The sequence below is a fragment of the Callospermophilus lateralis genome, chromosome 18 (genome assembly GCF_048772815.1).
Source record: "Callospermophilus lateralis isolate mCalLat2 chromosome 18, mCalLat2.hap1, whole genome shotgun sequence".
Lineage (NCBI taxonomy): Eukaryota > Metazoa > Chordata > Mammalia > Rodentia > Sciuridae > Callospermophilus > Callospermophilus lateralis.
The window spans coordinates 7,033,352-7,054,925 of record NC_135322.1 but is presented as its reverse complement, the minus strand read 5'-3'; the positions used below and the strand labels follow the sequence as shown (position 1 = coordinate 7,054,925).

The following is a 21,574-nucleotide window of genomic DNA, read 5'->3' as shown; positions in this document are numbered from 1 at the left end:
GAGATGAGATTAGAAAGAAGCACCCCTCTCTTTACCCAGCTGCGAAAAAGTCACAACCTAACACCCACGTATAAATACGTTATATTTTTTAAAAAACAAAATATTTGCAGGGCCCACCTGGCTCTGCACAGAAAGGTTAATCCTCAATTTGTGACATCACAGATCAGAAGGGGGGGCAGACATTTAGGGGAGGAGACAGCTGGAAAAAAGGAAGGAAGACAAGCCAATGTGGAACCAGGGCCTGCCAAAACATCCAGAAGAGAGCTAGAGGTCAGGAAACCAGTGGTGTACCTGGGGGTGGTCTTATTCCTGTCCCCAATCCCTGATGCTCAGGAGTTTCAGACACCCCCTGTGAGGTCCCAGTACTGGGGTCTATCTTCAGTCCTGGTTTGTTCAGCTCACCAAGCACATTTGGGGGTCCTTTCTAATAGGAGACAGTCCTCGTTGTTCAGGCCTCTGTGGTCAGCCCCTTTCATCATAGCCCCCTTCCCAAATAAGAATCGTGAAGAGAGCTGAAGGGTCCTTCCTAGGAGGAAGGTGTTCTGGGGTTGAGCCAACTGTGGGCTCCTTCTTCAGTCCCTGACCAGGCGGTAAATGTGGTGCTGGGCCCCACGCTCACTGGTGGAGACCTCGAAGACGTAGGCGGTGCAGAGCAGCAGTTCCTGGGTATCTCTGTTTGTCACCACCTGCCAGGGAAGCCAGGAGAATGGGCTTATGCTTAGAAGGATCCCTGGGGCCTTCCCAGGCTACCAGGGGACTCCCAGCAGGCCTCTTTACCACCTGCCAGTAAACCACATTATGTTCCCCCAAGTAAAAAGGTGCCCAATGGGTCAGGTTCCCTGGACAATAGGGATTGTCCCTAAGCTGAGGAACAGCAGTGGAGAGGCCTCGAATCCTACCACGTCATATTCCCCAGGTTTCAGAGATCTCCACCATGTCATAGGTAAAAAGAGTCACCAGATGCCACAGTCAACAGGTCTCTACCTCAGCACATCCCCCCAAATTAAATGGACTCCCTTTAGCTCATGATCCCTGAGCCAAGGTAGATTCCCTGGGAAACTAAGAATCACCTTGAGGTGTCCCCCATGTCAATTTCCCCAATGAGAGGGATCCTCCTATGTGAGAGTGCTGTAAAGTCCCCCATCACATCAGCTCCCTAGGGGAACAGAGCCTATGAGCTAAGGGTCATCTCTGGAGTCCCTATTGCCTCAATTTCCAGGATGAGGGTTCCCTGTGGAGCTCCCTCTGCATCAGTCCCCTGGGTAAAGGGATCCCCTAAGCTAAGGATCTGTGGAGAGCACTCTTCTCTACGTCAGGGCCCCTGTTCCAGCCAGACCCCACCCCCACGTCACCTGGAGGATGGTGAAGTTCTCAAGGACACTGTTCATCATGTATCTCTCGGGCAGCTGCCGCAGCTTGTGCAAGAAATTCACCAGGTACTCGCACATAGGTGAGCGCAGCAGGCGGTACACAAAGCGCCCGTCCTCTAGCTGGGCCCGCTCCGTCTGAATGGGGACAGGGAGTGGGGAGGACAGTGGCTAAGACACACACAGGGCACCTAGGAATGGAGCCCAGCATGCCGCTCAGATGCCACACTCACTTCCACCACTGTCTCCCCTCCAGCAACCCACCCTCAGTGCCCAGAGACCAGGCACTGAACACTCAGTGTCTTCTGACATAGGATCTGAGCAGGCAAACCAGAAACCCCTCCACGTCCTCTGAACTCTCAACAACCTTATTGGACCTCCAAACCCTCCAAGACCCTTGCCCCATGATACCTACAAACTGTACTTGAAAACCCCCAAGGTCCCAGCAAGCCCTAAATGTGACTTCTGAACCTCTTTGCCCTGCAAATCCTTCATATCCATAGTCTTTTGAATCTTACTGACAATCTTCACACCTTTCCACCCTCAAAATGCCCCCTATCTGTGGCTTCCGAAGCCTGTATTAGCTCCAAGCTCACACACTAAAACCCCCAGAAGCTGCGACTGCAACCTACACCCCACAAATGCCTGTGCCATCATGGCTCACGGTCTGTGTGGCACCCCCAGAAGGGAGATGGCGCCCACACCTCCAGCCTCACCTCCACCTTCTCCACCACCTGCTTGCCAAAGGAGCAGACCTTGGAGGAGCAGGTGAGGGTCATGTGCTCCAGGCTCTCGTACTGGCTGCTCACTCCATAGAAGCCACCGCTGCTGCCGCCACTGCTGCCAGCCCCCGCCTCCTCACCACTTGGGCCCCAGTTCAGGTCCGCCTGGGAGATGGGGAAGCACAGGGTGAGTAGGAGGGGACATCTTTATAAACCCTGCCCCAGAGCCTGGTTTCCTGTTGCCCCTGTAGTTGTCCACCATCTTCCTCAGCTTTCAAAGTTCCCGTATCTCCATGAGCTGGTTTCTGGAGAAGACCCACACATCCCATCAGTATTAGAAAAGTCTGGGTCCTCAAAATGGTTCTGACACTCTCTCCCCAGTAGCCAAGGAATTCTGGAATTCATATTTTTCCCCTTGAAGCCCTAACATAAGAGTTCAGCCCCTTCCATGGGCCCAGTTACTAAGGAGGCAGTTACCCCTAGCAACAGGTTGAGACCCAATGGCCTCCCTCAGAGCCCTTCACTACCTTGGTTGTTAAGGTAAATACTACTCCCTAGCAACAGGGCTGGACTCCTCTCCAGAACACTCTCCAGCACTTTCAGCTGGTGCTCCCAGGTAAGGCCCCCTCCGTCATCCCAGATGCCAAGTGTGCAGACAGGTGGTCAAGTGTCATTAGACCAGGAGGGGCCTAATGAAGCCTGAGTCTGAGCCACCTCCTTGGGAGGTAGAGGATACCTCTCCTCTTCCTAACTTTAAGTTGTTAACATCTTGCCAGGTCAGTCTCCTCAAAAGCTCGACTCCATCCTCCATCCTGGCAACAGGACCCTGTGAAGCCAGGCAACACCCAAGCCCTTATCAGCAGGCTTCCTAAGTAGGTGTCTCTCAAGACCTGGGAGTTGGTGGGGCCTGTCTTAAGCCCTAACAGTGCCCAAGATCTCTGCAGCACATACCTAGAGTCATCTTGGGCCTTCACACCACAAATCAGAAAGCTTTAAAACCATAGTCAGTCATACCCAACAAGACCAGGACAGCTCAAGGCCCCAGCAGGCTTTCTCCTGAGAGACTAGATCCCTCCACCACCCTGGTTACCTCAGGAGTTAACATCCCCTTGAAATTCAGAAAACATTTGTTGAGCCCCTGTAGTGTCAGTTATTATACTGGACACAAACCAAATAGGCCTAAAAAACACCCAAGATGGATCCTTAGTCACAATTATATACAGTCATCCCTTGGTTTCCATGGGTACTGATTCCAGGATTCCCCATAGATTCCAAGGTCTGTAGACCCTGAAGTTCCTCATATAACCTACACACATGCTCCTGTATACTTTAAATCACTTCTAGGTGACTTATAACACCTCATACAATGTAAATGCTATGTAAATAGTTGTTATACTGTATTGTTTAGGGAATAATGACAAAAAAAAAAAAAATCTGTACATGTTAGCACAAACACAACCTTCGTAGCCCTAACTACATTTTCTACCTGCAGCTTGATGAATCTGTGGATGTGAAATCCAGATACACCAAGGGCTGAGTATGTATAGCACCTGGTATCAGGTATAATAAACGTTCAATAAATGATTGTTAAATACAGAACTTTACAAAGCCACTCCCCAGCTCCTTTAGTCACTTCCCCAGGGCAAGACATTCTCTAGCAATCTGGTGGAAACTAGCAAAGTCTCAGTCCCACCTATAGAGACCAGAATCCTCCACAACTCCATGGGCTAAGGGAGGTGGCTGTTCCTTAGCAACAAGGTTGGTGTGGTCAGGTGGGGCCTGGAGTGACCTGAACGTGGAAAGCCAATCCTAAGACACATTACTCCCATGACTTGGGGTGGCAGCCTAGTGGGTTCTGGGGAGTCTCAAGTGCCTCCATCCCGCTCCAGGGGCTGGACTCCTCAGCATTCCTTCTTGCAACAGAGACTGACACTCAAGCCCTGAGGACTGACCCGTAAGGCTCAGGCTGTCCTAAGAAGTCCTGAGACTCTTCCATCCAGCAAGTGGCCTTAGCTGGGATGTCACATGGTCTTTAAGCACTTTTGGTTTTGCTTCCAGAACTCACCCAGAACTTGACCAAGAAAAAGGCATGTGGAGGGCCTCGATCATACAGCTCCCGCAGACCACCCTTTTTCTCAGGAAATTTGTCGTAGATCTGCCGGACATCCACACTCTCCAATGGCGGTGCTCCAGGACTGGGACAATGCTGACTGATGTGCACAAACAGGTGCCTCTGGTACTGAGGAGGGGCAACCGTGAGTGGGGGGTGGGGAGTGGACTGGACTCCTGACCTCACTGCACGAGGCCATCCCACACTGTCACCATCCCCACAGACCTACCTGGTGCTCCACATTGTTCACTGGTACACTGTTCACACCCATCTGCCCCCAAAAGCACTCCCAGTTCCTGGGCCCCCAGCACGACCCCAGCCTCCGCTCTGAATTCCCAGTCTCCACCGTCTCCCCTCCATCTCATTCCTCACAGGGCTCTCCAGAGAGCACACCCTGGCCCTTTCCTGTCCATAGTCCTTCCATGGCTTCCTAGTGCCTCCAGGAAAAACCCACAACCCAGCCCTGTACACAACAAGTGCTCATGAACATTCAATGGATGGATAGGTGGTTGGATGGATGTATGGATGGGAATCCACATAGCCCATATCCAAGACTCCCTATCTGTCCCCATTCTCATGACTTCTTAATTTCTCCCATCTTCTCCTCCAGTATAAATCTTCTGTCCATCTTTCCAGACCCAAGTTAATCAAATCCACCTAACTCCGGAAGCCTCCTTTGATCACAGTCAGACAGGATCTCTCTACTCCCATCCTTTCCATGGTTCCCCAATTGCCCTTAAGAAGCAGCAAGCTGAAAACCAGCAGCACCCACCCATCCCCAGCCTCACCCCCTCCCTACTACTCTATTATTTGTTTCCCTGGAAATTCCATGCTCTGCCCATCTCTACTCCTGGAGCATCTAATGCTGCACACGGCAAACCCCTATGCAACCCTCAAAGCCCAATTCAATTACTGTCATCTCAGGAAGCCTTTGCTGACTCCCCGGGAGAATTATTCCTCTGTATTTCCACAAAAACTGAGTTTCCTCAATGCCAGCACATACTCATTATTCAACAGACATGCATTGAGAAACCTGCTGTATGCAGACATTATTCTGTCCTGGCACTACAAGACAAAGTCTATGACCTCATGGATTTCACAGTTTACTGGCAGGGAAAGAAAACTTAAAAATCAGCCTACAATTAATGTAAATTTCAAGGAGCAATGTATGCTATGAAAAGAAATCATAATAAAGAAGCTGAAAGTGACGGCACCTGAAATTTTCATCAAGTGGTTTGGGAAAGCCTATGAGAAAATAAACTGTCCTGAAGGTATGTGATTATGAGTCACGACGTGGTCTGAGGTTTGCACATTCCAGGTGTGTTCAAGAAAGAGCAAGCAGGTTGGTGTGGCTGGAGCAGACTAAACCAGTATGAGAGGACAGAAGGTCCAAGCAGAGAGGGAATGGAAAGGTACAGATGTCTTTTTTTTTTTTTTGGTACCAGGGATTGAACTTAGGGGTACTTGACCACTGAGCCACATCGCCAGCCCTTTTTTTTTTTTTCCCTTTTTTGTATTTTATTTAGAGACAGGGTCTCACTGAGTTGCTTACCACCTCGCCCTGTTGCTGAGGCTGGCTTTTGAACTCATGATCTTCCTGTCTGTCTCCCGTGCCGCTGGGATTACAGGTGTGTGACACTGCACCAAGCAGGTGCAGATCTTTGTGGGCAACTGAACGGACTTTAATTTTTCCCTCAAGTGGCATGGAAAGATTTTAACCTACTCTAATTCAAGTTTTAGCAGCATCACCATTTACTGTGATTGGTGATTCCATTGGTGCTTGTGTGGCTATGGATTCAAACTCCTTTTCACTGCACTAAACTACATTTCCCAGGTCCCTTTGCAGTTAGCTGGAACCACATGATAAAGTATTAGCCAATGGGATGTAACCAGACTTGATCAATGCCACATCCAAGCCAGAGGCAAAAAAAAAAAAAAAACCAGAATAATCTCGCCTCTCTCCCTTCCTCCATCTGCTGGCCAGATGCAGAGAATCCAGCAACAGATTTTGAAGTCCTAGAAAATGGCAGAACCATAAAATGGAAGGAGCCTGGATCCCCAAATCACCATGTGGAAGATTCCTGCTGAACACCTACATTGAAATATGAGTAAAAAATGTCTACGGTGTTCAATGCCTGAAAGCTGAGAGTTGTTTCTTCTAACAGCTAGCCCATCCTGACTAGCACAGCATCCATCTTCATCCTATCCAAGGAGAAATCTGAGCCCCCAGCAATAAGATCTGCTTCTCCAGGTTCCTAATGTATATCTCAAAAACCTATCAAACAGCAGGAATTCAAATGTGTTTGGTGAATGAATGAATAGATGGATGGATGATGTCCTGAGGAGTTTCTCTGATCTTCACACCCTGAGACCCCATGACCTTCCAGTTCCTTTATGCTAGTGGTTCTCAAAACGTGGTCTCTGGGACCAGCTGCCTCAATATCATCTGGGAAGTGGTTGGCGATGCAAATTCTCAAGCTTCCCATCTAGATCAGAAATTCTGGGGGTGGGGCCCAGCAGCCAGTTTCACACGCCCTCCATTCAGGGAGGCACCACTCTATGCATTCCCTCCCCATCACCCTCAAGTTCCCAAATCCCCCAGTGACAATCCCAAAACCTCACTCACAGAGTCAACTGCATCGGGTGGTTCCACAAAGGCTGAGAACTCCACTAGCTGCAACCGGGCAGTGCCCAGAGCCCGAGCCTGCCAGGCTGGCGGTGATGGGGCAGGTGGAGGCAGGGGTGAGAGGGCTTGGGGAGGCTCGTACCCTAGAAAAAGAGAAGAAAAAACAATAAAAATGGCTAACATTTACTGACTATCTCAGGCACTGTGCTCTCTTGCCTGCCTCCGCTTAGAAGCTGAAAAAGCTAAATACTCACTTTCCCAGCCTCCCATGCAGCTAGAGGTGGCCATGTGACACAGTCCTGGCCAATGAGACGTTAGGGGAAATCTGCTGGGGGGCTTCTGGGAAGGAGTTTCTTCCTGAATAAAAAAGACAGAACTTTGGGAGGAGAAAGTTTTTGGCCCTGGCCAAGTCCTGCTTGAGAATGTGATGTCTGGGGTTAGAGAAGCCATCTAGCCACAATAAGACAGAGGCCAAGGGAACTACAGAGATGCCAATCCTGATATTGTTGAGCTGCTGAACACAAAGGCAGCCCACCTGCAGAGTTGTTATGTGGAATCATTAAAGCCTCTACTATGTAAGGCACTAGTCGTTTGGATATTATATTACTTGCAGCCATAGGTATTGGACTTGCTCTTTCACCAGTTAATGTTGATGTTGAGGGTCACATCAGCATGGACTTCTGAAAACCATCTTGGCTGCCAGGTGGGAAATGGAAGTGCCATTGAAGAAAGCAGATGGAAGTAGGTCCTGGTGCTACCCTAAGAACCCCTAGAGCCAGCCATGCCTGAAGCCACAATTCTGGACTATATGTTACTTGAAACCAGTAAATTCTTTTTCTTCACTCTATTCAGTTTTATTTGGGTTTCTTTCTCTTGCAACTGAAAGAATCTTGATAATACACTTCCCAATGTCTTATAAACTAGCACGTGGCAGAACACGAATCCAGGATGTTTAGATACAGAAGCTGTGCTCCTAACCATTGCAAATTCTGCCACTTACCTTTCCAAACAAACACCCTCCCCCCGGCCAGACACCCTGCCTCGGTAAGAATGTGTTCCCTGACTAATGGAAGGTTGAAGGAGAGACCTGGGGTCAAAGGTAGAGAGGGCACACAAGGAGAGGAAGATAACAGACTCTTACCTGGGAGGTCAGTAGATGGGGGAGTCAGTGACAAGGAGAACGGTGTCTGTGAGAATGGCTTCACGCTAAGGGACAAAGGAAGCCAGGGTCAGCAGAGTGGAGAGGTGCAGGGAGGCGGGGACTGCAGACCCTGTGCTAACACATTACGCGCATGGTCTCATTGAACACTCACACCCAATGAGGTAGGTGTAATTACTGCTCTTCTCATTTTGCAAATGAGGAAACTGAGGCAAAGAGAGAACAATCAACCTGCTCAAAGCCACACAGCTAGGGTGAAGTGGAGCCTAGACTCAAACCCAGTGCCTTTCATAAAATGCCAGAAAGAGAAGAGAAAGCAGGTCTTAAGAGATGGGAGAAGACACAGAAGATGGAGGGTTTTGAGAAAGGAGAGATTGAAGGGTGAGGAGTATTGGAAGAAATGACTAGACATCCAGCCAAAGGCCAGGGTGGGAAGGCCATCCAGTGGAACTTTCTGTTTGATGGAAACATTCCACGCAATGCAGTAGCCACTGGCCACATGTGACTGAGCAGCAGCATGGCCAGCACACCTCAAGAACTGAATTTCCACATCATTTAATTTTAATGTAAATAGCCACCTACAGCTAATGGCCATAGGTTCAGACACAGCCCCAGAAGCCCAGAGGTAGCCCAGGAGAGAGGGTGGTGAGGAAACTTGGGAGTCAGAGGTCAGGAGAGAAGTCAAGGGTCAAAAGACCAGGATCAGAAAGGAGCTCCAGGGACCTTCGGACCCCACCTCCCGGGGCCTCTGCCCCAGTCCTTGTCATTTCAGTTCTGAACGCTAAACTCCAATGCTCTGCTATTGACATGATTTTTTGTCATCAGGCTCATTACTCTAATGCTACCTTCTCAGAAAGGGCTTTCCTGACTCCTGTCTAAAACAGAGCTCTTGAGGCTGGTGGGTAGCTCAGTGCTGGAGCTCTTGTCCAGCAAGTGGAAGGCCCCCCCAAAAAATAAACAAAGTAAATAAAATAGAGCATGTGTACCCTGCTTTATTTCTCAGTCATTCCTTTTCTTATTAATTCTTAATGTTTACATGTTTACTGTCTATCTCCTCCCCTCCTCAACTATATAAGCTCCATGAAGATGAGGATTCGGTCTCCCTTGTTCACTGTGGGATCTCAAAACTGAACACAGCACCAGGCACTTTATAGGTGCTCAGTAAATACCTGACTGGCCATTTGCTAAACACTGGCATCTTTCACTTCCTGGATCTCACCACTTTCCTACTTCAGGGTGCTATTTTCTCTGCCTGAAATACTCCCACCCCCATCCTTTACCTGGTTAAGCCTTCCTCGGTCTTCAATGTTATCTCCTCAAAGAAATCCCCAGAACTTTCTCTTCCAACCTAGAAGCTCCCGTGGTTCTTCACAGCACTTCACACATCTCAATTTCATGTTTTTATGTAGGTGATGATTTAATTAACATTCAGCACCCCAACACACACTTGAATATCAGCTCCATGAAAGCGGGGAGCCCAGCACTCAGTACAGTGCTGGTGAACAGCCCCTCCTGTAATGGCTTCCTGGCAAACCTGTGATTCCTTCAGCCCCAGGGACTTGTTCTAACATTCTCCTCTGTCCACAGTTTAATGTCTCCACTCCCAAACTGGATACCCCAGTCTGTCACCTAACCCTTTCTCTGCCAATACCCTCAACACTTCCCTGGGGCCACACTGCCCTTCCAATACCCAGGCTGGGTCCACTGGTTCCTCTCTGGGATGGAAAATGCCCTTCCCATGAGTCTCTGGAACTCCCCTCACCAGTCCCAGCAGCCTCTGGACATACAGAGGCTCCTAACACCCTGGACTTACAAGTGCCTTCCCATGAGCCTCTGGGGCCCAGACGATCCCTCTGGGAAGCTGTTTTCTCATAATATCCTCCAGGCCAAAACCCACTCCTCTCACAGGCTGCACATCTCCAGACAGCCCCTCCAACTCAAGTCATCAGCCTCCTCCCTCCGTCCCAGCCTGACAGGGCCTATGGCATCCCTTCTCCTCTGGGCTCCTGCTGCCCCATCCCCTCCCCACTAGCCCAGCTCAGACCCGGTCCTGAGCACTTCCTATATGCAGGTCCTACGCTAAACATTATACACAGGTTAAACTCATTTATCCCAACAGGGTTAAATCCCAACAAGGTTGTGAGACAGTTATTGCCCCCCATTTTAGAGATGAAGAAACTGAGGTTCTGAGCACTGAAATCACGTACCCAGGGGCCCATGAACAACAAGGAGCAGGACGAGGATTCACATCCAAATAGCTTGGCTCCAGAATTTGTGTTCAAAAGAGAGTTGGAAGGTGTAAGGTGAGGTCATAAATGTGGAGGGTGGGGGTCAGGTGCCAAGCCAGAACACAAAGTACTCACTCTGGAACATTCCAGGGTGGGCCAGAGCCCCCTGACCAAAACTGGAAAAGTTCAGTGGCCTAGAAAGAAGACAAAGAAGGTGGGGGGCGGGGTCAGGCGGTCCTCTGTTGGCAACTGCAGGCCCACCCCTCCAGCCCAACCCCCACAATTCCCAGCCTAGGCCACCTGAGGACCAGCAGGACCCAGTTTGGCCTGCAGGGAGGGTGCTGAGATGAGCTGGGCAGAGGACATGGTAGCCATCGTCTGGAAAGCCTTGTCCTTAGAAACCTGGTCCTGGGGGGAAGTTGAAGGTCCATATTAATGGGGGACACCAGTCAACACTGCTAGGGGGGACAATAATGAGGCGGGGCAAGGATGGGCGATACAGACCCAGGGAGTCAAGGCAAAGGGTCAAAGGAGGGTTAAGCCCTTTCCCCAGTGCCCTCTATCCCTCCTGGTCTCCTTAGGGATGGGGCAGTTGTCTGGGGTAAGTGTATGTGGGAAATGGGCAGGGGCACTTACCACATTCAAGGCCTGCAAAGAAGTGAGGGAAGGTTCCACAGGAGGAAAGAAAACACCACTTAGGAAGGAAGCCTGGACTCCCCCACCTCCCTACCCTACCAGCCTGCCCAGCCCTGGCACCCTGAGCTGAGCAAGGGGGGGAGTGATGGATGGATATGGATCAGCAAGCAGAGGTGGCCAGCCCTAGAGAGAAAAAGGGCTTTCTGCGACCAGAATAAAAGACCCTAATGAGAGTTTCTAAGTCAAGAAAAAGCCGGAAATAGAGGTTTCCAGATGCCCAGGCAACAGGAAATGAGAATTACAGAGCCCCAGGGAATAGAAGGTAAGTGTTTCCTAATCCCAAGCAGAACAGAGAGGGAACAGACACAGTATAGAAAAGGCCGGAAGCAAAGGTTTTCGACACAGAGAGAAAGGAAGGGAAAGCTTCCTGGTACAAAAAAAGAAAAAACGAACAGGAAGTGATTATCTCCAAGTCTAAAAGAAGAGGCAGAGAAGACCTTATACCCAGAGGGACAGAAAATGAGGGCCTCAGACTAAGAAGAAATAGGAAATCCAGAAGACAGAAAAAAAGAAAAAGAAAATGGATATGAAAATCTCCAACAGGAAATGAAGCTTTCTGAGCACAGAAAGAACAGCAGGCCCCATGGGGGCTGGAGATGGGGGGATGAACCAAACGAGTCAAAGAGGAGGCCCTCAGAGCACAAGAGGGGAAAAGCAATGAGATCACCAAGAAGGACCAAGAGCAGAGGGAAGAGGGACAACAGCACTAGCCTCTGGGGAGTCCCCACAGCCCTGCCTTCTTCCCTATCCCAAGCTCAGGCTCCTCCCTTTCTCAGGTCTTTCCCTATCCAGGGTCTCAGTACCCCCAGTCTTCTGGGTCTCCCTCCCCATCCCTCTGGGTCTCGGCCCTTCCCCCAGGTCTCCATCTGCCCCTCAGGGTGTCTGCCTGGGCATTTACCTTCAGTTTGGACTGGATTTCCCTCGATTTCCTTCGAGCCAAAACCTGGATATGACTAGAGACCTGCAGTATTGACGGAGAAGCAGACTGAGCTCACAACCACCCATCTCTGTCCATTCCCCCTTCCTTCCCTCAGGTGCCCCACAGAGCTGCCAGCACTTGAAGGGTGACAGGCAGACAGGTCATTTCTGCAGTGTTCAAACACGTGGTGCCCACAAGCTGTTTTTCCCAGGAACTAACACCACTCATCTTTCCTGACCCAGCAAATCCAGGCTCCTGTCCTGTCTTCATCCTTCCCTCTTTGACTTTTTCCTGGTCTCTCTGTCTGCTAGGAAACTGCTGTCAAGCAGAGAGACCAGGCCTCCAGACATGCCAAGGACACAAGCAAAAACACATGAACCAGAACCTCCTTTTGAGCCTGAATTAGCTCATACAAAGATGGCCCTAAAGGGACAAGCTGGCCCCAGACAGAAGCCCCAAAATGGGTTCTGAGACCTGTTTGCGAGTCCGAGTCTTCCCTGTTCTCAGCTTGATGTAGCGGGCAATCAGTTCATTACGACCTGAAGAGTCAAATTAAAACAGAGTTAGACCATTAGGAGAACTTCCCGACAGAGTGAACACCAGAAAAGAAGAGAGTAGCAACAGTCCCCAAAGGGTTATAGCAAGCTGGGGGGCTGGTCTCCTCACTTCTATGGGGCCAGACTGCCTAGGAGTACATCCCATCCCTGCCACATAACTAGCTCTGACCTTAGACAAACATCTTGACCTTCCCAGGCCCGCTTCCTCACCTGTGCAAATGGTGATGCTGGTTTCTAACTGAGAGTCACTGGGAGGGCACAATGCATGTTTTCAAGGACAATGCTCAGAGCTCCATAAGTGTTGGCTACTGTTATTACTCTGTGGGGGGTCAGGTCAAAAGCACTGGAACTCACCATACATCTTGCCTTCATCAGACAGAATGATTTTCCGACGGCCACATGGCGGGTAGATGGCCAGGGCTTCCTGGAAGCTCTGCTCAATGTCTGGGCTCCAGACACCCTCTGCATCTGGGCCCCCGTCTCCCCCAGCCCCCTCGCTGCCGCCGGTGCCCTCTTCACTGCCTTCCTCACTGCCTGTCCAGCCGCTGCCATCGTCCAGGGGGGCCCCAGCCCGGGGTTCCCCCATTTGGGCCTGGAGGAACACAGAGCTCAGCGGCCTTCCTCCCACCCAAAGAGGCTTGCAGCTGTGAGGGCTAGGAGTCAGACCCCCGAGCCTGAGGGAGGAGAGCTGGGTCCTGAACCCCTCCCTGGGTCTGAGGGAGAAGGGCTGGGGGTAGGACTCCTAGGTCTGCGGGATGGGGACTGGGCCTGGACCCCTGGGTCTGAGGGAGGAGGGCTGAGGCCAGGACTCCTGGATCCTAGAGGAGAAAGGGGGTAGATTTCTGGGGTAGCTTAGGAGAGCTGTTCTCCCCTGAGTTTCCAGAGGAACTTAGATTAAGATGAAGTTCGGAATACCCCAGAGTAATGCCAAGGGCCATGAAGGTTGAAACTCTGGGTGCAGATTACTGGTTTTAAAGAGAGGAGCCGTGTTATTGTCGAAATGGAGAGTGGTGAAACCTTCTAGTCCCGTCCAAGAACAGGTGCTAGGATGCCAGCGGCAGCTGCTAGAAGAGAAGGGGGAGGGGCATCGGCCCAAGGCAGACTGTGCATAGACCCAGAGAGAGGGGGCAGAGACCAGAGTGAATGAGATACATCCAGAGAGAAGCGGACTGACATCCAGAGAGAGGAAGAGGAGGAGGAGGTCAGAGAGAGAGGCAGAGAGATCAAATGAGATAGGAACAGAGACTAGGCCGAAACTGATACGGAGGCCAGGAAAGAGCCACAGAACCACAGGCTGGGGGACGGGGAAGCCCACAGAACCACAGGCTGGGAGCCAAGGGCACCCACAGAACCACAGCCTGGGGGACAGGCCGCCTGGCCATCTGGAGTGCCAGAACAAAGGGCCCAGGCGTCCCCTCCCCCAGCTTCCCACAACCCCCGTCGGGGAGGGGCTGGCCAGTGAGGGCGCCTCCCCTCCGGCCCTCGGCCCCGCCTCCTCCCTTCCCCCCGCGCCGTGGGCTCAGATCCAATCCAAGTTCCCAGTGACTTTCCGGAGGCCGGGAACAGGGAAAACTTTTTCCAATACAACCCGATCCCGCCTCCTTGGAGGCTCCACGTCTTTCACGACTTTCCCAGGACCCCAGAGTCCCAGGTTCCCATCCCCCTCCTTCTTCGGACCCTGGACCCGGGGCGGAGGCAGACAAAGACCCCAAGCCGAGTCCAGTGGCGCTGCAGCATTCAGGACCCCTGTAGGCCAAAATCCCAGCCCAACCCTCCCCCATGTGGCCAGACAAAGGGACGGAGGAGCAGGGTAAGAAAGATACCCCCTAATTTACCGCTCCAGTCCACAAATCTCCGAAAAGACAAGAAAGAGCATCCAGGACTCCAGATAGTTTTTTCGTCTACCACCCAGGACCCTTCCTCTTTGGTAAGGGAGATCAGACGCCCATAAATCACACGAGCTCACCAGTTCGGTCAGAAATACGCAAGGGGTCTTTCTCGCTGCAAAGGGACACCGCTCACACTCACGCACCGCACGCCCGGGCCTGGGTCCGCAGCTCTCAGCCACTCCCGCGCGCACACTCCCGGACCAGACCCGTCATCAACACCCTAACTCCCTCGAAAGTTCCAGCTCCACACTTGGGCTCGGTCACGAACGCAAACTCGGGCCCCCAGGCAAAAAGAGGGCGGCGAGCAGTTGCGGGACGGTCCCACAAACACACGCCTCACCTCATCACGCATAACTTCCCACCCCAACTCACACACCCCAAAGCAGGATCCCGACTCCCGCCGGCGCCTTCCTACCTCCCGGCCTGGGGCTGGGGAGCCGCGGGCGGGCGGGGCGCTGCCAGGGAGAAAGTTGCCGGGAGCTTTGTTTGGGAAAAGTGGGAGGGACCGGAGGGGGGGCGGGCCCGGGAGGCCGACTGCGGGAAGGGGAACTGTCGGTGACAGTTTGGGGAAGGATTTTTGCTCCGGGAGAGACGGAGTCTTTCTGGAAGCTGGGAGGGACTCGGGATTCGGATGATTGGGCCCTAGGAGAGGAGGGGGATTGGGAATTTGTGCTCCTGGGTGTGAGGGGGGCGATTGGTTGGGAGCCGAGAAACCTGTGTCTGAAGAAGGGGGCTGGGGCCGAGACTCCTGGGTCTGAGGGCGGAGGCACCGGGATCTGGACTTGTGGGTGCGATCGCGGAGAGGTCGAGTCCCGGGCTCCCCGGGCTTGTGTCGGAGATGTAGAAGTGATGTGAACACAAAAAAGTCGTATTGTTATCCCCAACTTTATTTTTGAAGACTAGTGTCATGGGATGGATTTTAATTGATTTCTTATGACAACACAGCATCCTTGTGTCCTTACCAGAATTAAGAGTCGTGAGCAAGACCCTCGGAATTTACTGGAGGTCCACAGAGGCGCACACTCCCCCATCCCCAGGCACTAGTGGACGATGGCAGCTGACCAGGACCCCGAGAGAGCCTCGGAGGCTACGGGAAGAGAGGTAAGGTCCCTGACTCCTTAAAGATGAAGGGCTCAGTGTTCTAACTCACAAGACTAGAGGAGGATGGCTCCAGACCTTTGGGTCCTGAAGGAGAGGTAGTTCAGGTTTAGGGTTCCTTGGAAGATGGAGTATAGGACTGTGTTTCTGAAGAAAACGTGGCTTTTTAAGTGGAACCGGAGAGGGAAAAAGAGAAGGGACACGTAGAAAGGCTCAGAAGTAGACATCGAACTGAAGAGTGAGGGAACTAGAAGAACCACTCGGACTCTGGAGTTTCCAGAGCACAAGGAACTTGAGAATGAAACAGCGCCGGAGCCAGATAAGGCGCTGAGGCGGGGCCCAGGTGCGGGGGCGTGGCTCGACGTTACGGGGCGTGGCCATCTGCGATTAGTGGAAGTCTCGGATGGGCGGGCCGGAATCAGAGAACACCTGCAGGGCCGAGGTGGACCGATAGGGGCGTGGTCCGATGAAAGAGGCGAGGCCCGGGAATGAGCGCGCGGCTCCAGGCTAAGGGGTGTGGTTAACAAAGAATGTGGGCGTGGCTCTGTCCTCAGGGGCGTATCCCTGAAGTAAAGACCTGGCTCTTGGGTGACGTCAGCAGGTGGGGGCGTGGTCAGACAATAGAGGGTGGCTACGGCTCGAGCGTTGGCTCGAGACCAGAACTGTTTGGATTTTAACAGTCCGTGGCCCGGAGTGGTCCGGTGACCGGAGTGGTCCTGGAGTCCGGTGGCCAGCCGGGCTGTGGTCTAGCATAAGGGCGGGGCCCAGAAGAAGGGGCGGGGCGTGGGCAAAGGTGAGGAATGAGAACCGTGTCTGTAGCAGAACCCAAAAGAGCTGGGTCTGGAAGGCGGGGTGGCTAGGCTGGATGGAAGGGATGGGGGTAGAAGAAAAGGGGAGTAGGGGCTAATCGGCATGGTGTGGGGAGTTGCCTAGACAGGGACCGGGCAAGGGGCAGGAAAGAGGTGTCTTGGGCGGGTGATGAGTAGCCACTGCTGGGATGAGGGTTCTAACTCCTTCCCTTGCCATAGCCTCCTCTCCCATCCCGCAATGTGGCATCCGCTGATTCTGCTGCTGCTCCGGTCCGCCCTGGCGCCCCTCTCCTCTGCGGCCCCAATCCGCGAAACTGACTCCCAGGAGATATCCTCGGGTTTTCTAGGCCTCCAGAGCCTACTCCAAGGCTTCAGTCGACTTTTCCAGAAAGCAAGTGATGGCAAGGGTTGCTTGGAAGAAGTAGTGAAAGGTTTCAGGAAGACAGTGAGAGACAGGTCAGGGCCGGGCATGGGATCAGACGGGGAAAAGACAAAGAGACAGGGCAACAAAAAAAAAGAACGAGAGGAAAAGTAACAGTCAAGGAGAATGGAAGATGAGACTGGAAAGAGAAAAAGGAAGAGGAAGAGGAGGAGAGGGGACAGGGACAGAGAGACAAATTGACAGGTGAGGGTCAGGAATGGTAAAGCAATTGAACAGAGAGTACAGACCAGACAAATGAAGCTGGTAAATGAAAGATTAGGTTCTAAGGATCAAAGCACCTAGAAGAAAAGTGATGGGAGGGACTGGGAAAGACCTCTAGGGCATCCTGGCAGGGCTGCAAATGCACTGGAGAGATGTGAGGTCCAACAGCTTACTGGTTACCCCTCTGGCATTAGGATGACCTGCTACGGGGTCTGGACAGCTTCTTCTCTGCACCCATGGACTTCCGGGGCCTTCCCAGGAACTTCCACCAAGAAGAGAACCAGGAACGTCACCTAGGGAATAACACCCTCTCCAGTCACCTCCAGATCGATAAGGTGAGTATGCAGGAAAGTCCCTGGTATCTCCCCATCAACCCTCCCTCTGCAGTACCTGTTGGGCGGGGAGGGCAGAGGAGGAAAGTAGGTTTACTTTCACTCTCTTAACTCATCCTCTCACAGGTAACTGACAACAAGACAGGAGAGGTGCTCATCTCCGAGAAGGTAGTGGCATCCATTGAACCAGAGGGGAGCCTGGAAGGTGACTGGAAGGTTAGTACATGCCCTTTCCCTAAAGTGTCAAGTCCCCAACATTTTCTATAGTTTAGGAGGAGGGAGGAGGAGTTGATCCACCTCCTCTCTCTTTGTGGAATTACTTCTTTCTAGGCCTCAGCTTTGTAACCTGCCAACTCAGAAAATGAGATTTACTACCTCAGAATACACCCCCAACTATTTACTAAACTCCAGAGGGTTTTGTGAGCTCCAAGTGTTTTGAAAGTAAGCCAAATAGGATATTGTGGCACACCCCAGACTGAGACAGGAGGACAGCAAGTTCAAGATCACTCTAGGCAACTTAGTAAGACCCTGTCTCAAAACAAAAAAAAAAATTAAAAAGGACTGAGTGTGTAGCTCCATAGTTAAGGGCCCTGGCTTTAATCCCCAGTACTGAAAAAAAGGAAGGGGGAAGACTGCTGTTGTAGTTCAGTGGTAGAGTGCTTACCTACCATGCATAAGACCCTGAGTTCAATTCCTAGCACTGAAAAAAAAAAAAAAAAAAAAGTAAATCAAGAAGTGCTTTTGATTGCAAGAGCTTGGTAAGCTCACCCTTGTAAACTTCAAAATGTGTAAGTGTTCTGAAATCCTCAGAATATTTTTTAAAATCTCAAAGTTCTTTGTCAACCTCTACCTTATAAACTGTAAGATGTGTTTTTTAATCCAGTTGCTTTATGAACTCCAAATACTTGTTGTACTTCACCTTTATAAACCTCTATGTGTGATTCTAATCCCAAAGTGCTTTGCAGTCATCAGAGTATATTTACCTAAAAGTTTTAAGAATCTCAAAGTGCTTGGTGTATCCATGGGGTTCCCACATTCTTATATAGTTGTTTTAAATTTTTCAAACTATAACAATTATATACTGCAAAAGAGCCAGTAGAGGGATTTTTTAAATATATATATATTTTTAGATGGACTCAATATCTTTATTTTATTTATTGATTTTTATGTGGGGCTGAGGATTGAACCCAGTGCCTCACACTTGCTAGGCAAGTACTCTACCACTAAGCCACAACCCCAGTTCTGGGATTTTTAAATGTCCCCAAACACAAAGAAATGATCAATGTTTTGAGGTGATAGATATACCAATAACAAGAAAAAAGTACAAACCTACAAAAAAAATTTTTGTTCTTGTTGTTTTTAAAATAGTATAGTCATTGTATTCCCTTTTCCATAGGCCAAAGTTTCTCAACCTCAGAGCCATTAGCATTTGGGGCAGGACAGTCCTCAGGTGCCGACCTGGACACTGTAGGATTTGTGTGTGTGTGTGTGTGTGTGTGTGTGTGTGTGTGTGTTGCTGGGAATTGAACCCAGAACCTTGTGCTTGCAAGGCAAGCACTCTACCAACTGAGCTATGTCCCCAGCCTGGCACTATAGGATGTTTGACAGCATCCTGGCCTCCCATTGGAAGAAAGTAGCACTCCCAACCCCGCCAATTGTGACAACAAATGTTTCCTGATTTGGATTGAGAATACCTGGAGTAGATTCATAACTTGTTAACATTTTGTTGACATCTGGATACTTCACCTCTAAATACATCAACAGTATCTACTAAGAAGAATATATTCTCCCTCAAGACCTAAGTACACACCTCAAATTTAATGTTGTTATCACTCTCTTCTTTTCTTTTTTCTTTTTTTTTTTTTTTTTTTTGGTGCTAGGGATTGAACTCCAGGGCACTCGACCACTGAGCCACATCCCTAGTTCTATTTTGTATTTTTTTTAGAGATAGGGTCTCACTGAGTTGCTTAGTACCTCGCCATTGCTGAGGCTGGCTTTGAACTCCCAATCCTCCTGCCTCAGCCTCCTGAGCCACTGGGATTACAGGCATGTACCACTGTGCCCAACTCCCAAACTGTTATCTCTTTGCTAGGACTGCCATAACAAAGTGTACTACAAGCTAGGTAGCTTAAAACGCAGAAATTTCTTGTCTCAAAGTTCTGGAGGTTGGGTATTCAAGATCAAGATGTCAACAGAGATGACTCCTCCTGAGGGCTGAGTGAAGAAATCTGTTCCATGCTTCAACATGGCTTCGGTGTTTCACTAGAAGTCTTTGGTGTTCCTTGGCTTATATATGCCTTGCCCCCCAATCTCTGTCTTCTCTTTGCCTGGCGTCCTCCCATTGTGTCTTTCTATGACCAGATTTCCTCTTTTCAAGGAGTCATCATCCTAAGACCTCATCCTAATTAAATCTGCAATGACCCTTTTCACAAATAAGGTCACATTCTGAGGTATTGAAGGGTAGGATTTCAAAATATGATTTGGGAAGCTGGGCACAGTGGTGTGCACCTATCATCCCAGCAGCTGGGGAGACTGAGACAGGAGGCTTATAAATTCAAGGTCAGCCTTAGCAACTTAAAGAGGCTCCCAAGCTACTTAGTGAGACCCTGTCTCAAAATAAAAGATTAAAAAAGGATTGGGGAGGTAGCTCAGTAGCAAATTGCCTCTAGGTTAAATGCCCAGTATCTCCCCCCATCCCCTGCCAAAAAAAAAATGTTTAGATAGATAAAAAGATATATACATATGTATATGTGTGTGAATTTGGTGAGAATAGACACCTCCTACAGTGCTTCTCAGACCTCCGTTTGTTACAGATGCAGACACTGCAACTGCTTGGGCAAGTCCAGATGGGGTGGAACTCACTAATTTACATGCCTCACAACAGCAGCCCACACATTGAGTAGCAAAGACCAATAAACAAATCAGCCCATATTCCCATTTGCCATTTGACTTAAAGCTGCCCTTGAAATCTGGTTTCATTTTTGATCCAGGATTCAATCAAGGATGACACGTTGCATTTATGGCCATGCTTGTTTAGTAAGCCCAAAAGCTTTTAATCCCAAAGTGCTTTGTCCATTTCAAACTGCCTTCAAAACCTCTGAAAGTGCTTTGTAATCCCAAAAGGCATTATAAACTCCAAAGCACTCTGTTATACATCCCTTTTGAAACCCCTCAAAAATATATTTTCAGTCCCAAAATGTTCTATAAACCTGAGTATTTTTAATCAAGTGTTTGCAAACCCAAGTGCGCAGTAAACCTCAAAGAAGCTTTTCAAAGTCCAAAGCACCCTATCAGCTGCATAGGGGGTGGACAATCCCATGGGAATTGATTGCCATGGGTGTGCTATTTGGTTTCCTTGTTCTTCCTCCCCAGGTACCCAAGATGGAAGAGAAGGAAGCCCTGGTTCCCCTCCAGAAATTCATGGACAGCTTTCACCCAGAACCTCATCCCCGAGTATCTTTCTGGATCATGAAGCTGCCACGGAGGAGGTCCCACCAGGATGCCCAGGAGGGTCACTGGCTCAGTGAGAAGCGGCATCGCCTGCAGGCCATCCGGGATGGGCTCCGAGAAGGAAGCCATGAGGAAGTCCTGGAAGATGGGACCCAGGGCTCCTCCCACTCTAAGCTGCCTGCCCGCAAAACCCACTTCCTGTACATCCTCAGGCCCCCCCAGCAACTATAAGAGTGGGGACCGGAAACCCACACCAAATGGAAATAAAATTCTTCTTACATCAAGCAGCACTATTTCCTTTGGGGATCTGTCCCCAAGCCCTGGCCAACCAGACCACAATAGTTGCCCCCAGTCTGAGCCTGAACACCATGTCCAGCTGTTCTAGCTCTCACCTAAGTCTCCAGGTTTGGTTTTCTCATTCATATTCTGTCTCCTGGTTGAGCAACTCCATCCCCTGTGGCCCCATTTATCCACTCAGTCCTCTGACCTGTTACCTCCAGCCTGCTCTGTCCTCCCAGCCCCTAACTCTCACTTCAGTTCTCTCTTTCCACTTAGTCCCTGAATTAGTTTCCTCTGGATGCCATAACAAATGACCACCAACTCAATGACCCAAAGCCATACAAATGTTCTATTCATAGATCAATAGGTAGGAAATCCAGGATGGCTCAGCTAGCCCTCCGTCTTGAGTTTCAAAATCAAGGCATCAGCTGGCTGGGCCCTTGTAATGGGGCTCTGAGAAGAAGTTGCTTCCCACTCAGGTTTTTGGCAGAATTTAGTTCAAGTCATGAGTGAGCTATGCCATTAATATAGACCAAACATATATTGTCTTTCCACAATGTCAGAATTTATGAAATAATAAGTTAACAGGGGCTGGGGTTGTAGCTCAGTGATAGAGCTCTTGCCTCACATGGTGGAGCACTGGGTTCCATCTTCAGTACACAAAAAATAAAGGTACTATATCCATCTAAA

The 21,574-nt window shown here is 50.3% G+C and overlaps 2 protein-coding genes across 8 annotated transcripts; one reads left to right on the top strand and one right to left on the bottom strand.

The window, feature by feature from the left end:
• Positions 1 to 65: 65 nt before the first annotated feature.
• On the bottom strand, positions 66 to 14,748 carry Tead2 (TEA domain transcription factor 2). 7 transcript variants are annotated; one of them, XM_076837988.2, is made up of 13 exons: positions 14,689 to 14,748; positions 12,739 to 12,976; positions 12,302 to 12,366; positions 11,807 to 11,869; positions 10,849 to 10,860; positions 10,513 to 10,620; positions 10,348 to 10,406; positions 7,967 to 8,031; positions 6,826 to 6,968; positions 4,155 to 4,328; positions 2,084 to 2,254; positions 1,353 to 1,505; positions 66 to 686 (listed from the first exon to the last, which is right to left on the bottom strand). In XM_076837988.2, exons 2-13 carry the CDS (start codon positions 12,968 to 12,970, stop codon positions 573 to 575), a joined length of 1,359 nt encoding a protein of 452 aa, XP_076694103.1. In that variant the 5' UTR covers positions 12,971 to 12,976; positions 14,689 to 14,748; the 3' UTR covers positions 66 to 572. The 7 variants fall into 7 exon arrangements, with proteins under 7 accessions (XP_076694103.1, XP_076694102.1, XP_076694099.1 ...); XM_076837987.2 differs by having other exon boundaries at positions 14,650 to 14,725; XM_076837984.2 differs by having other exon boundaries at positions 12,739 to 13,448; positions 14,689 to 14,705.
• Dkkl1 (dickkopf like acrosomal protein 1) lies at positions 13,915 to 20,889 on the top strand. Its single transcript, XM_076837992.1, has 6 exons — positions 13,915 to 14,311; positions 15,239 to 15,374; positions 16,400 to 16,571; positions 17,018 to 17,158; positions 17,282 to 17,371; positions 20,528 to 20,889. The coding sequence occupies exons 3-6, from the start codon at positions 16,419 to 16,421 to the stop codon at positions 20,834 to 20,836; spliced, it is 693 nt and encodes a 230-aa protein (XP_076694107.1). The 5' UTR covers positions 13,915 to 14,311; positions 15,239 to 15,374; positions 16,400 to 16,418; the 3' UTR covers positions 20,837 to 20,889.
• Positions 20,890 to 21,574: the final 685 nt, after the last annotated feature.

Bases quoted from the DNA above. Each gene is read 5' to 3' on its own strand.
- Tead2 (XM_076837988.2), bottom strand. From the start codon at position 12,970: ATGGGGGAACCCCGGGCTGGGGCCCCCCTGGACGATGGCAGCGGCTGG. The intron at 11,870-12,301 runs GTCTCAGAACCC...TCAATACTGCAG, and splicing joins AGACTCGGACTCGCAAACAG to GTCTCTAGTCATATCCAGGT. The intron at 2,255-4,154 runs GTGAGTTCTGGA...CCCATCTCCCAG, and splicing joins TTTTCTTGGTCAAGTTCTGG to GCGGACCTGAACTGGGGCCC.
- Dkkl1 (XM_076837992.1), top strand. From the start codon at position 16,419: ATGTGGCATCCGCTGATTCTGCTGCTGCTCCGGTCCGCCCTGGCGCCC. The intron at 16,572-17,017 runs GCAAGTGATGGC...CTCTGGCATTAG, and splicing joins TCAGTCGACTTTTCCAGAAA to GATGACCTGCTACGGGGTCT. The intron at 17,372-20,527 runs GTTAGTACATGC...CTTCCTCCCCAG, and splicing joins GCCTGGAAGGTGACTGGAAG to GTACCCAAGATGGAAGAGAA.